At 36.0% G+C, this 12,895-nt stretch overlaps 1 protein-coding gene across 1 annotated transcript; it reads left to right on the top strand.

The window, feature by feature from the left end:
- Window positions 1-4,203: 4,203 nt before the first annotated feature.
- LOC149827172 (disease resistance protein Roq1-like) lies at window positions 4,204-11,043 on the top strand. The gene is made up of 3 exons (XM_090018455.1): window positions 4,204-4,948; window positions 9,290-10,424; window positions 11,002-11,043. The coding sequence occupies exons 1-3, from the start codon at window positions 4,236-4,238 to the stop codon at window positions 11,041-11,043; spliced, it is 1,890 nt and encodes a 629-aa protein (XP_089874581.1). The 5' UTR covers window positions 4,204-4,235.
- The last annotated feature ends 1,852 nt before the right edge of the window (window positions 11,044-12,895 follow it).

The following is a 12,895-nucleotide window of genomic DNA, read 5'->3' as shown; positions in this document are numbered from 1 at the left end:
ATGTGTTGAATATTGATGTTTGTGCTTTATGCACACTTTACATGAAATGCTTTAGTTAAGTCAGGTGTACATCCACATTAGTTTCAAAGTTGTTATTACTTATATGAATATGGGTTAGGCATATGATGGATTGTGCTTTGATGTTGATGGAATATATCATGAAATGCTTGACTTTAGTGACATGTACATTATCAATTGAGAAATGGTTATTAGTTTTATCTAAACTTGTTGCACATATACTTGTACACATGACACTGTGCACACTCATATGAATATTATACTTCTTACTCAGACGTGGTAGTCTGACTCCTTCTGATTTAATATTTTCAAGAAATGTATGGCAAGCAATTGCGGTCATCGCTGCAGACAGTGCCATGTGACCATATCTTCTTCGGATGTCCTGAGGATTTCTGACTTGTAATAAATCTTCAAGTTGTAAATGATAACTTGTAGTATTTCAATGCAAGAATTTATTTTACTTAAATGCTTTGAGTCTGTGCTATTACTTGTAACCCGCTCAAATAATTTGACTAAGGATTTAATAAAGTTTTCCGTTGTTAAAAAAAGAATCCAAAATTTTCAAGTTAAATATCTGGGGCGTTACATAGAGTCGCTTACCCACCCCAATCTTCTTGTTTGAGAGATGTTCATGAAAAACACAATGATCATTATAAAAGAAAACATCATATTTTAGATCATGAATTAATTTACTCACAAAAATAAGATCGCATCTAAAATCTATAACAAAAAAGACATAAAAAAAATAAAAAGTTTGGTGTTAATCAGACACTACCCATGTGAGTTGCATGTGCAAAGGATCCGTTTGGTAATCCAATAGGGAAAAAAACAGCGGGTGTTAAAAGCATTAAGTTTGACAAGGAGTTTGTAATGTGGTCGGTCACACTCGTGTCTATAATCCAATTTTTGAACGATATGGAACCAACAAAAGGAGTATAAATCTTGTGACCAACTTTCATAACATTCAAGGCATAAACAATGAAATCTCAATCACGCATGTACATTTCTCATGTTTGACGAACCTTGAGAAAGTGTTGTGATTGTGATTTACAATCACATGATCTTAAAAAAAATCCAAGAATCAGTATTGCAAACATACCATAAAATAAAAAAGATTCTTTTTAAATTTCATGATCTTTTAGTGTTAAAAATATTTTTTTACCAATTTAAAAGAAGTGCACTGTAAAAGAATATAAAAGACTTGAATAAATAACGGACCAGCAAAATTTAATGGCAGGCACATCGAAAGACTTACTTAAACTACTAAGTCAACAAAAAAATTTTTTTTTTTTTTAGGAAAACAAGTTGCTAAAAAAGTTGGAGGCAATAAAAGTTTTGGGGTCAACACGAATAACCAAACGTACTAGAGAAATGCAGTCTGACTTTTGCTACTCTGCACTACGTGCCAAGCCATTGAGAAGAATCTCATCTACATGTACATTTTTTAAGTATATCTCTTCCGGAAAATGAAAACCTACCCAATAAGATATATTTTATCAAATTTTCATGTTTTTTCGAAATTCAGACCTCACAGGCGTGTTGAACATGATTGATTTTAAAAAACAAGCACATAGATAACATCCGTAAGGTCAGAATTTGAAAAAAAAACACTAAAATCTGATAAAATATTTCTGATATGGATGACTTCATTAGGGGTTATTTAGTTGAAACCGTGTGCCACATGCATGGTAGCAATCATTTAAGGCGGCCATTGTTATGCAATAATTTTCCCGTTAAAATTGTAAAATGTTTAAATTTTATCCCAATCGCTTCATTGTTTCAGTAGTTTTCGGGTAACATAGGTTAATAATGCAACTGAAAGGAGGCCTTAACTAGAAACCCGGCTATCAGGTAAGGAATCACCATTGGCAAAGCGGTAACTCAACACATCCATCAAGTTCAAACAACGTGAAATCAGTAGGGACCTACAAAAGTTAAATTAAACAATGTTGTCATAATCGGTTTGAATTGGCCCTAAATCGATTCACTTCAGAGCTGAACCCAGCCCCACTCAAAAACCACCCGTATCAGCCTCTCTTTTTTTGTATTTTTAAAATTCTTATTTATAATTGTTGAACTCAAAATATAAATTGACCGATTTGAGCCTGAATTGAACGCCTAGAAAATTAATGCTCTAACTATGCACCAACAAGTTAGTAGTTTGGTTTAAGGCCCACACTTATTTAGGGAAAAAAAAAGAAAGGTATTCCACCCTCTGACTTTTCTCAAACTTTTTTGAGGAAGCTGACTATTCTCAAACTTTTTTGAGGAAGATGACTATTCTTAAACCCAAGAGACCTATTCTCTCTTTCTTTCTCAAAACACCCAAGAAAGAACCAACCTCTCTCCAAGAGTCTCATCTTCCCCAAAATAGTATCTTACTCTTCATTTAATGCTAACTCCTTCAACCACTTTTCTTTTTTTCTTTTCCTTGTTACCCAACAAACTTTCTTATTTTTTCTTTCCAAACCCATTTTTATGAGTTATCAAAAGATGATCTCAAGAAGGTGACTTTCTAATGTTGCAATGGGGTCTCACTCAATGACCCTTCAAGCCAGACAATTCAACATATTCAGCTTACTCATTGGAGATTCGGTTCAAATTTGGATTGAATTTGATTGTTAATCATATTTGATATGTTCTAGCTAGCGAATGAGACTAAATGAATTCAGATTGGGTTGGATATATATCGTATATCCCACCAAAATCCCATCCGTTGAAAAATTAATATTTTGTGCATCACAAATGAAGCTGACTCATAAAAATGGGTATGAAAAGTCCAATAAGGTGGCAGCCAAGTTTGACAGGTCAGACGGTTGATAACCTTGTCAAGAATGAGGGTGGGCCTAAGCTAACTTCACCTTGGCGGTGCATGGCAGTGCGGTTTTATGCCTTCGAGCGCGGAGATCGATCATAGCTCGGCAGGATTTTCAACATAGCAGGTCTTCAACTTGAATGCAATAAATAAGAAAACAGTGGCAAGTTCTTGCGATATTTTTAAAATATATATTGTGATTTTATCAAAAACATAAATTCTACATTTTAAACTTTTATTTATCATGTAAAGATCACGTGTTTTTTTTGGCAAATATTTTTATTTTTTTCCTTCATAAAATACATATTTGTTCAAATTATCTATCTATCTATCTATCTATATATATATATATGTGTGTGTGTGTGTGTGTGTGTGTGTGTGTGAGAGAGAGAGAGTTTGTTTGGAAAATTTTCTTTTTCTTAGAATCTTTCAGCTTCAGATATTTTGCCGATTTTTGCTTTGTTGCTTACTATAACTTTGCCGAGGTGAAACTTACAACGTTGAGAGTTTGCCTAAGAAAATGATTTATTCACAAATAGATTTCATAATTAATACACTAAACATGTTTTGCCCCCAACCACTGGACCACGCCTCCTTAACTTGACATCTGACGGCACAGATGGGCAATGAATTGCTCTGCCATGGGCTAACAGCTCGATCCAAGTAAGGTGTACAACAGCTCCAGCTCAAGATCCGGTTTGTGTAGGATAACAGTATCAGAGTCCGGGTCCATACCCAAGTCCAGATCCTACAAGAAGTAACAGAGATCCATACAGATACGCTTTTCAACCTAGCCTGCTTTGGTGGTAGGCTTGACAAATGATCTCATCGGCGCCAAACGTCCATCCGATCCGAATTTGTCTTGTCAGATTTGGTAGACAAAGTAGCATCCAATTAATAAATAATGGATTACATCTGAACCCAAATTTGAATTCCAAATGGATAATTACATATCAATTATGTCTGAAATTAGTTGGTATTGCATTCTCCCATTCAATTCCGGAATTCAATTAGGTAATCGGATTCAGTAATGCATACATCAGTCTTTTGACCAAAAACTATTCTTTCATATTTTAAAAGAAAAAGATATAATTTTCTTGAAATAATATTAAAAATATTTAAGAAATTTTTTAAGAATATTAACACGTGTCCGGTCGTGTTACCAGGGACACACTCAAAATACCGTGCCCTTGTGACGTTGGTTCTCATACTCGTGCCCTTCTTTTTTCTTTTTGACCTGTTTTTTCTAAAATTAAGACCGAGCTAAACATGCATATGTTATCTGCCGATTTTTTGACCCAATTCTTCTATGGCGTTTCTTTGTCTTTCCTTATATAAATGGAAAGAAAGATGAGAGGAGATCCAACTTAGCACACCGCACGGCGCTTCTTGGCATCAAGAAATGGGTGTAATCTCTGTGTTTTCCATCATTATCACCACCCTCAAAGTCATCTTCCGATTGCTCAGATGGATTTTCAGGCTGATCGTTTTCATCAACTACGTCGCCAAAGCCATCTTTCCAGTACTCGAACGGATTTACAGGGTCGTAGTCATATTCTCGATCGCCAAAGCCATCTTCCGAGTACTCAGTTGGTCTTTGGGGCCATCTACATCGCCAAAGCCATTGCCACCGCGACCAGAGTCACCAACGGAAAGCGGATTCGAGTACGATGTGTTTTTAAGCTTTAGTGGTCAGGACACTCGAAAGGGTTTCACAAGCCATCTCCATCATGACTTAGAAGACAAGGGCATTCGCGCCTTCATTGACAACAGGGATTTGGGGAAGGGTCATAAGATCGAGGAGCTGCTCAGTTACATCCAGAAATCTAAGATCTTTGTGCCCATCTTCTCCAAGCACTACGCGGAATCAAAGTGGTGCCTAAAGGAGATAACCAAGATCGTGGAGGTAACCACGATGGATGATCGCAAGAAGAGGATTGTTCCCGTGTTCTTTGATGTAGAACCTTCCGATATTCGTCACCAGACCGGGCCATTTGAGACTGCGTTTAAGGAGCATCAGAAGAAACTTGACAAAAATGAGGTAAACAAGTGGGAGGAGGCCTTAAAAGCAGTTGCAAATATCTCTGGATTCGACCTCCAAAAGGATGCAAATGGGTACATAACATCTCTCTCTCTCTCTCTCTCTTGAATTTTTTAGTGTGAAAACCATCATCTCACTGGAAAGTATATCAAGTGCTCGGATGAGTACCATGCCAAGGTACTTGGCCCAATCACTGCCATATGCAGATCGGATGCTTTTTAAGTACGAGATACAATGATCTCCTAATCAAAAGGTGGCGTTAGGACTTTCCAAAAACCATAATTTTAGGTGTTTTACGTTAGATAGGAATCGTTTATCATTGCTTATTTATTAAGAAGCAAGCTTCCTTACAAACTGATTCCATGTAAAAATGTAAATATTTTGTCATTACAATATCAGCCATTGATTTTTTTTTTTTACCTCTTTAGAATACACATTTATGTGTAAACAAGCTTTATAAAAAATATGTTTTTTATTGAATAACCAATGATAAATGCATAAAACATCTAAAACTATGAATTTTGGGAGGTCCTAAAACAAAAAACATGGGCAGTACAATCCCCGTTCTTATATATATATATATATATATATATATATATATATATATATATATATATATAAAGAGAGAGAAGAAACTGAACATTTTAAGCCTCATTTTTCCTTTTGCCCCATTCTGCCCTATAGGTTTTAAGTGTTTTATGATAGATCCAAACCATTAGATGTGTTTAGCATGAGCAATTTAGTGAGAATCGACTCAAAAACTGGTACCTTCATAACCATTGATTTCGGGTCACCGAAAAAACTTTTATATAGGCCAAAGTTCGGCCATCCAAAAGTTGGTTCCCACTAAACAAAACTTATAGATCACATTTAGGGTGTTAGACATGACAAAAAATACTCAAAACTATGATTTTTAAGGGGACCTAATGAGACCTAATCAGTGTTGTGAAAAGAGTTGAGGCGTAGCGAGGCGCTCCACCAAAAACTGAGGTGAGGCGTAAAGCGTAAGGCTTAATTTAAAAAAAAAAACTTTAAAAAATTATAAAAAAAATAAAGAAATGCTTTATTGATGAAATAACGACCAATAAGAAATAGAAAATCTCAAATAAGTACTAAAAAATATGAGATTAACATATAAAAGTAACTAAAAATTGATTATATAACTGGAAAATATATGAGATTAACCAAAAAAAGTTAAAATTTACTGAGAAACTGATTACATAATTGAAATAACTAGAAAATATATGAGATTAACCTACAAAAAATAAAATATATGAGATTATTCTAAAACATATGAGATTAACATATAAAAGTAACTAAAAACTGATTGCATAATTGGAAAATATATGAGATTAACCAAAAAAAAGTTAAAATATACTAAGAAACATATTACATAACTGAAATAACTGGAAAATATATAAGATTAACCTACAAAAGTTAAAATATATGAGATTATTCTTAAAAAATGTGAGATTAACATATAAAAGTAACTAAAAACCGATTACATAACTAGAGAATATATGAGATTAACCAACAAAAGTTAAAATATACTAAGAAACTGATTACGTAACAAAAATAACTGAAAAATATATGAGATTAACCTACAAAAGTTAAAATATATGAGATTATTCTAAAAAATATGAGATTAACATATAAAACTAACTAAAAATTGATTACATAATTGAAAAATATATGAGATTAACCAACAAAAGTTAAAATATATTAAGAAACTAATTGTATGACTAAAATAACTAAAAAATATACAAGATTAACCAATAAAAGTTAAAATATAGTAATATACTAATAAACTTATTACATAACTGAAATAACTGAAAAATATATGAGATTAACCTACAAAAACTTTGTTGATTATGTCTCAGAAATCATGTTATAAAAAAAACAAATTTTTTTTTTGCGTCTGGAGGCACAGAGGACCGCACCTCAAGGCGAAGCATGCCTTTTGCGCCTCAAGGTGTGTTTTTTATAACACTGGACCTAACCAAAAGGGGGCCTAAGGAATGCATTACTCATATATATGTGTATTTAATGATGCGTAGTTGTGCAACCCTTAGGTGCGCAGCTACGAGTGGAACTCGTTTGGCCGTCCATTGCAGGCATGATGGACGACCACAAAAAAAAGAAAAAATGAGTAAAAATGTGTGTTTTTACTTTTTTACAATTAGTAGAAAAACATGTAAAACCATGCACTTTTCCACTTTTTAACAATTAGTAGCAGCTTCTAACCACTGTAAATGTCCCAGCAAAAATTAGGACCTTTAGAGGCGGTCAAAAGTCTGTCATTAAAGGTTGGGGCTGGGGGCCTTTAACGATAGATTTTTTACCACCACTAAAGCTCCCAATTTCCCCGCTAAAAGCAAAAAAACTTGCAAAAACAACAATTTTGCCTATTTTTCCGTAGGTTGTCCATCAAGGCCGCGCTGGACGGCCCTGTTGTTTGTGCTGGTAGCTGTACAACTACCACTTTTTCTATATATATATATATTCTTTTGTACCATCATACTGTGGTTCACTTTCTTTGCGTGGATGTAGCCATCAAATAGTAGATCTAACCGTACAGATATATTTAGTATGCTTTATTTCTTTTCATAGATGATTTTATCATGTCTAATATATCATAAGATTCATTTTTTAAGTAGTGAAAATCGACAACTCATAATTCATAAAAATAAGGGTGGTTTAAAAATAATATAAAATATCATATTTCAGTCAACTTTAACTCGTGAAAATAGCAAATAGAATATGCTAAATATGATCCAAATTTTGGATTTTGCTTTTGAAGCTCAGATATCTATAAATCAAGTGTGTACCACCATAAGTTATAATTAAAAAGTGTGACCATAGAATCACCTTATATATTTATATGTTTCATGCAAACGATTGTACCAACAATAGTTTGAATCTCATGACACAAGTTGTTTTGACACAATCAAACCTCACGGATGTGTTCAACATGCTCGATTTAGTAGGAATCGACTAACAGCCCACAATATGCTAAAATTTCATGACTTAAAAAATCACAATTTTATTTCCAATAAACACAATATAAGGTATGATTCCTAAAAAAAATGTGCTTAACACATCCGTAGGGTTGAATTGCTTAAAAGACATGTTATATATACATATAGGAAAATTGCTTCCTCCTACCTTCCATATGATGTGGACAGTTCTGATATTCAATGTTCCATGTTTATTTATGAAAATCTGACCCGATAGATGTGTTAAACATGATTCATTTGCTAGGAATCAGGTGTTGGATCAAGTTTTTTTTTTCTGATGAAAAAATAAGATTTCATCAGCCTTGAATTTTACAAAATTTTTAGACTATTGAATTTTGGAGCCTTATAAAATCCAGCTTAATTGTCATAATCAGATGATTCAATAGCTGATTTCTATTAAACAAACCATGTACATCACATCATCAAAGTTAGATTTCCAAATTGGAGTCTAGAAAATAAGAAAATTAACATATATATATATATATATATATATATATATATATATATATATATGTGTGTGTGTGTGTGTGTGTGTGTGTGTTAATATTTTTTTTCATTTTTACATTGAAATTTTGCAGGCCTTAATCGGAACTTGGGTCTGGCCTAGGTCTGGTATAAAATTTCACAAAATATACCCGGATTCATGTATTAATCGGACCTTTCGGTCCGGACCCGGGTCTTCTTATTTATCACCATACCTGAACCTTGTAGGGTTTGGTACGGGTCAGGTCCAGGTAAAGCCAACCCGTTGACACCCCTAGCGACTTCTATAAGGGCAGTTTATAATGTATGGAAATGCCGTTGCTTGCAAGACTGTTGGTATTGTCCCCCCTTCTTTGGTTGCGTGGTTATGCTAAGTATTTTTAAAATTTAGAAAAACTTACAAAAACATTCCAAACTTTTTGTCTAACTCATGTCTAACTTTTAAAATATTACAAATAATAGCTAGGTAACAAAGCAATTCTCAAAAGTTAGGTGTGTATTACAATATTTCAAAAGTTATGCATTTGTTTGTAAATAGATCAAAAGTTAGGTATGTCTTTGTAATTTTTCTTAAATGTATCATGCATAAAGGTGCCAAAAGTTAGCACCTAATTTTAATTTTAACCTTTTAGTACTTTAGTCTTTTCATCAAGCTGAATAGCCCAATGCATGTAAGAAAAATGAATTTTTTACCTATTTAATTTCAAATACTTAAGAGCGACTTCAATCCCAAAGTTTTTATAATCTCCCATTTAGAATTGACTCTCTCTCTCTCTCTCTCTCTGGTCCATACTCAGTTGTCCTCCACAATGACTAATCTTTGCATAGATGTTATCCACTTTCAAAATAATAATTTTCTTAGATTTGTTCTCCAACGGTTAGATCATATATAAGCTCTTTGTTTGCATGTGTCAGGAATGAGGCAGACCTAAAGATCAAAATTGTTGAGAGGGTGTTGTCTGTACTAGGTAAGTTTCACTTGGATGTTGCAAAGTACCCAATTGGAATTGATTCTCGTGTTGAGAAAGTGAGGGAGCTTTGGAGGACTGGAGAAGGGGTTGTGAACATGATCGGAATCCAAGGGATGGGGGGCATTGGAAAGACCACAATAGCCAAGGCTGTCTACAACAAATTTTATCATGTATTAGATGGCGATCATGTGTTGTTTGATGGCGGTTCTTTCATTTCAGATATCAGGGAAAAGTTTCAACAAGGCGAAGGGGTGGAGTTGCAGAAGCAACTCATTCGTGACATCTTAAAAGTTCAAAACCCATCTATAAGTAGCATTGATCAAGGAATAAGCATGATTAAAGAAAGAATGAAGTCTAAAAAGGTTCTAATTGTTTTAGATGATGTTGACGATAGAGATCAATTAAATGCACTTGCTGGTGGGAGAGACTGGTTTCTTAAAGAGAGTGTGATCATCATCACGTCAAGAGATGAGGATATATTGCTGCAACAAGATGTGAAACAAGCTCAAATTTATAAGCCGGAAGAATTGACGAATGAGGAAGCGTTCCTTCTGTTCACAAAACATGCATTTATGGGCCGTGAGAAACCAAAAGAAGACCTAACTGAGTTATCAGAAGAGTTTGTTAAAGCTATTGGAGGGCTACCCTTAACCCTTGTAGTGTTTGGGTCAGATTTGTCTGGAGAGACAAATGAAAAAGTATGGAGATATAGATTGGAAACGTTGCAAAAAATTCCAAACAAAGATATTCAAAAAAGGTTGATGATAAGTTACGATCAACTTGGGGAAATAGAAAAACAAGTGTTTCTAGACATATCGTGCTTTTTTATCGGTGAGTATACAGAAAGGGCAACTTATTTGTGGGATGATCGTGGCTGGTGTCCTGAAAATGCAATTCAAGCCCTTGAGCGTAAGTCTCTCATTAAGTTTGACCGTGACCTTGAAAAGAGACGTTTCATCATGCATGATCTTCTCCGAGATATGGGGAGAGACATAGTTAGCCAAGACAAAACAAGAGAAGTTTCGAAGAGGAGGAGGCTATGCAATTCGGACGACATACTTTATCTGTTGCGACGGGAGGTACTACTCTCTCTCTCTCCAGCTCCTTTGCACTTTATTCAATTATGGATTTATGGACTACAACCTGTTCACTTGGATAGAGTAGGGAGTATAGGAAAGGTTAAATCCCTCACAAAGAGAGGTAGTTAATTAATATGCGCTAAGATGAGTCATCTGTATGTCTTGGATCATCTCGGTTTGGACATGGTTCTCTTCTTTTCATTGGATATGCTGACGACTCATCACACTGTGAAGCCCGAGTCTAGGGTTAGGCCACCTTATTGGCCCAAATAGAACTGGATTTATACTTTTCTTGCTATGTCTTACCAAATCCTTGAAAGGCTTGCCCCATCGGGTTTTGCATAGTGGGTATGGGCCTACGGACAGTCTAGGTTCAGTCTCACTGGCTTCACCTCTTTTGAACAAGCCAAAGTAAGCCAACTCCATGGAGTCAAGCGGTAAGCCACGGTTTACACCACCAAAGAAAAGAGTGTAGGTTGGCAGCTATAGTTCAGCGGGACCCGGTCTCATCCTTTAAAGGCATGCTTAAGTGGGCTGGTTTCTGGTCTCTGGTTTCATCTTAATTGGACTTTGTCAGTCTCACAAGATTCAGTTGGGTGGTGTTATGACTCCAAAGTAGCGTCCAATTGTGTAAGGACATGACAAACATTTCAAACTCAGAATTCTAAATTATTTCAGAGTTGTTTTCTAGCGTGCACACATTCCTCCTACAGTCTTGTTGGTGTATTAGCAAAATTAAAAGTAAAATGCAAAATATGCACATACCCGTAGGCACCATAGTCAATGTGATGTGTGGGTGCTCGGTGCGTTCTCCTCAGCCTATCGGCACCCACGATGAGCCCAAGCCTTCATGTCGATGATGAGTACGGGCAATAGACTAGTGGCTATAGTTTTTAGCTATTTTCATCATACAGTCAAGCCCTCTATTTTTAATAGAAGATAGAAGGTGGTTACAGCCGCACTAGCCCTCTCATTAAGTGCCCGCTAACAGCCGCACTAGCCCTCTCATTAGTGTCAAACCGGGTCACAAATGTCCAACGTTCTTCCACTTTACCCATTGACACTAAAAGGATACTAAATGGAGATTTATACCATTATGTGACTTGATTCTTTATTTTTCTTTTCTTTTATTTTTCAAGAGATATCGGGTCTGACAACACACGCTTTTGTGTTTTGTTACCTCATTGAGAGAAGCCTGATCCGAATCAATCTTCATAATGCAACCGAGTCCCAGCTCCAACGTCATCAAAATAGATTTGAATTGGCAACACGACTCGATTTATGATGTGTTTGGACTGTTGCCTGAAATCTTTGTACATACGTGGGGGTCACCAGACTGAATTAATATTGCTTGTTTTCTCTAGCACTGTAACTGAGTTAATGTTGCTTCTTTTCTCCAGGTACCAACTAAAGTAGAAGCAGTCAGGCTCAACCAAGGCACGGAACAAGGAAAAGAACTGCGTAATAACGCTCAATGCTTTCAAAAAATGCACCATCTCACGTTTCTTCACATTGAGGGTGTGAAATATATTCAAAAATAAGTTCCAGCATTTTCCTACAGAGCTAAGATGGTTGGGATTGGAGAGGGTGGTGTATGTTCGCCCCCGATGATTCACCGAATCCCACGTCTGTGTTCGGGGCTTTGAATGAGCACCACGTATACAAGCACATGGGGCTCGTATTCCCGTGTATGTTGACATAACTTTGCATCGGACTCTAGTGTTGTTGCAAAGACTTAAAGTACCCTTTCTTGCTATTCTTCTCATAAAGTAATGGTTTGAAAAAATGACAAAAATGCCCTTCATTCAAAAAAGAAAAAACAAACAGTTCAAAAAAAGGACAAACATGTCCTCCATCCAAAAAGTCGAGGATGATGTTGACTCTTCAAAGTCTTCTTCTTTTTCTGTTCAAAAAAAGGACAAACATGTCCTTTATCCAGAAAGTCGAGGATGATGTTGACTCTTCAAAGTCTTCTTCTTCTTTCTCCGTAAAACACTGTAAAACTCTCTCTCTCTATCTCTAGAGAAGAAATCAAGGGAAACAAAGAGTTCTTCCTGGAGAAGGCCATGAACATCAACCCTCTCACTCTCTCTCCCTTCTCTCTCTACTTCTGTGCACATCCAACAGACGATCCTGCATTGCTCCATCGCCATCTTTTTCTTCTTCATTCTTCGTAAAACACTATAAAACCCTCTCTCTCTCTCTAGAGAAAAAATCAAGGGAGGTAAAGGGTTCCTCCTGGAGAAGACCATGAACACCAACCCTCTCACTCTTTCTTCCTTCTCTCTCTACTTATGTGCCTGATTTAGAGTTTTTGCCCTTACAGGAGGGGGGTCCGGGGGCTCCCCCCGGCGCGGATCCCGCTGCGCGGTCAGCGAGCGGGGGTCCAGGGGGGGCCGCCCCTGGCGGGGGGCAGCGCCCTCCGGACCAAATTTTTTTTGGGCCTTCCAACAATGATTTGTAGTATTATC

Source organism: Nuphar pumila, chromosome 10, assembly GCF_984573655.1.
Source record: "Nuphar pumila chromosome 10, dmNupPumi1.hap1.1, whole genome shotgun sequence".
NCBI lineage: Eukaryota > Viridiplantae > Streptophyta > Magnoliopsida > Nymphaeales > Nymphaeaceae > Nuphar > Nuphar pumila.
Note: the sequence above shows the minus strand (reverse complement) of the source record. Positions and strands in the feature narration are given on the sequence as shown.

What these genes read in the sequence shown, in the direction of transcription:
- LOC149827172 (XM_090018455.1), top strand. Translation starts at nt 4,236, where the DNA reads ATGGGTGTAATCTCTGTGTTTTCCATCATTATCACCACCCTCAAAGTC. An exon ending in CTCCAAAAGGATGCAAATGG is followed by an intron (nt 4,949 to 9,289) that starts GTACATAACATC and finishes TGCATGTGTCAG; the next exon opens with GAATGAGGCAGACCTAAAGA. An exon ending in TTTATCTGTTGCGACGGGAG is followed by an intron (nt 10,425 to 11,001) that starts GTACTACTCTCT and finishes GGACTTTGTCAG; the next exon opens with TCTCACAAGATTCAGTTGGG.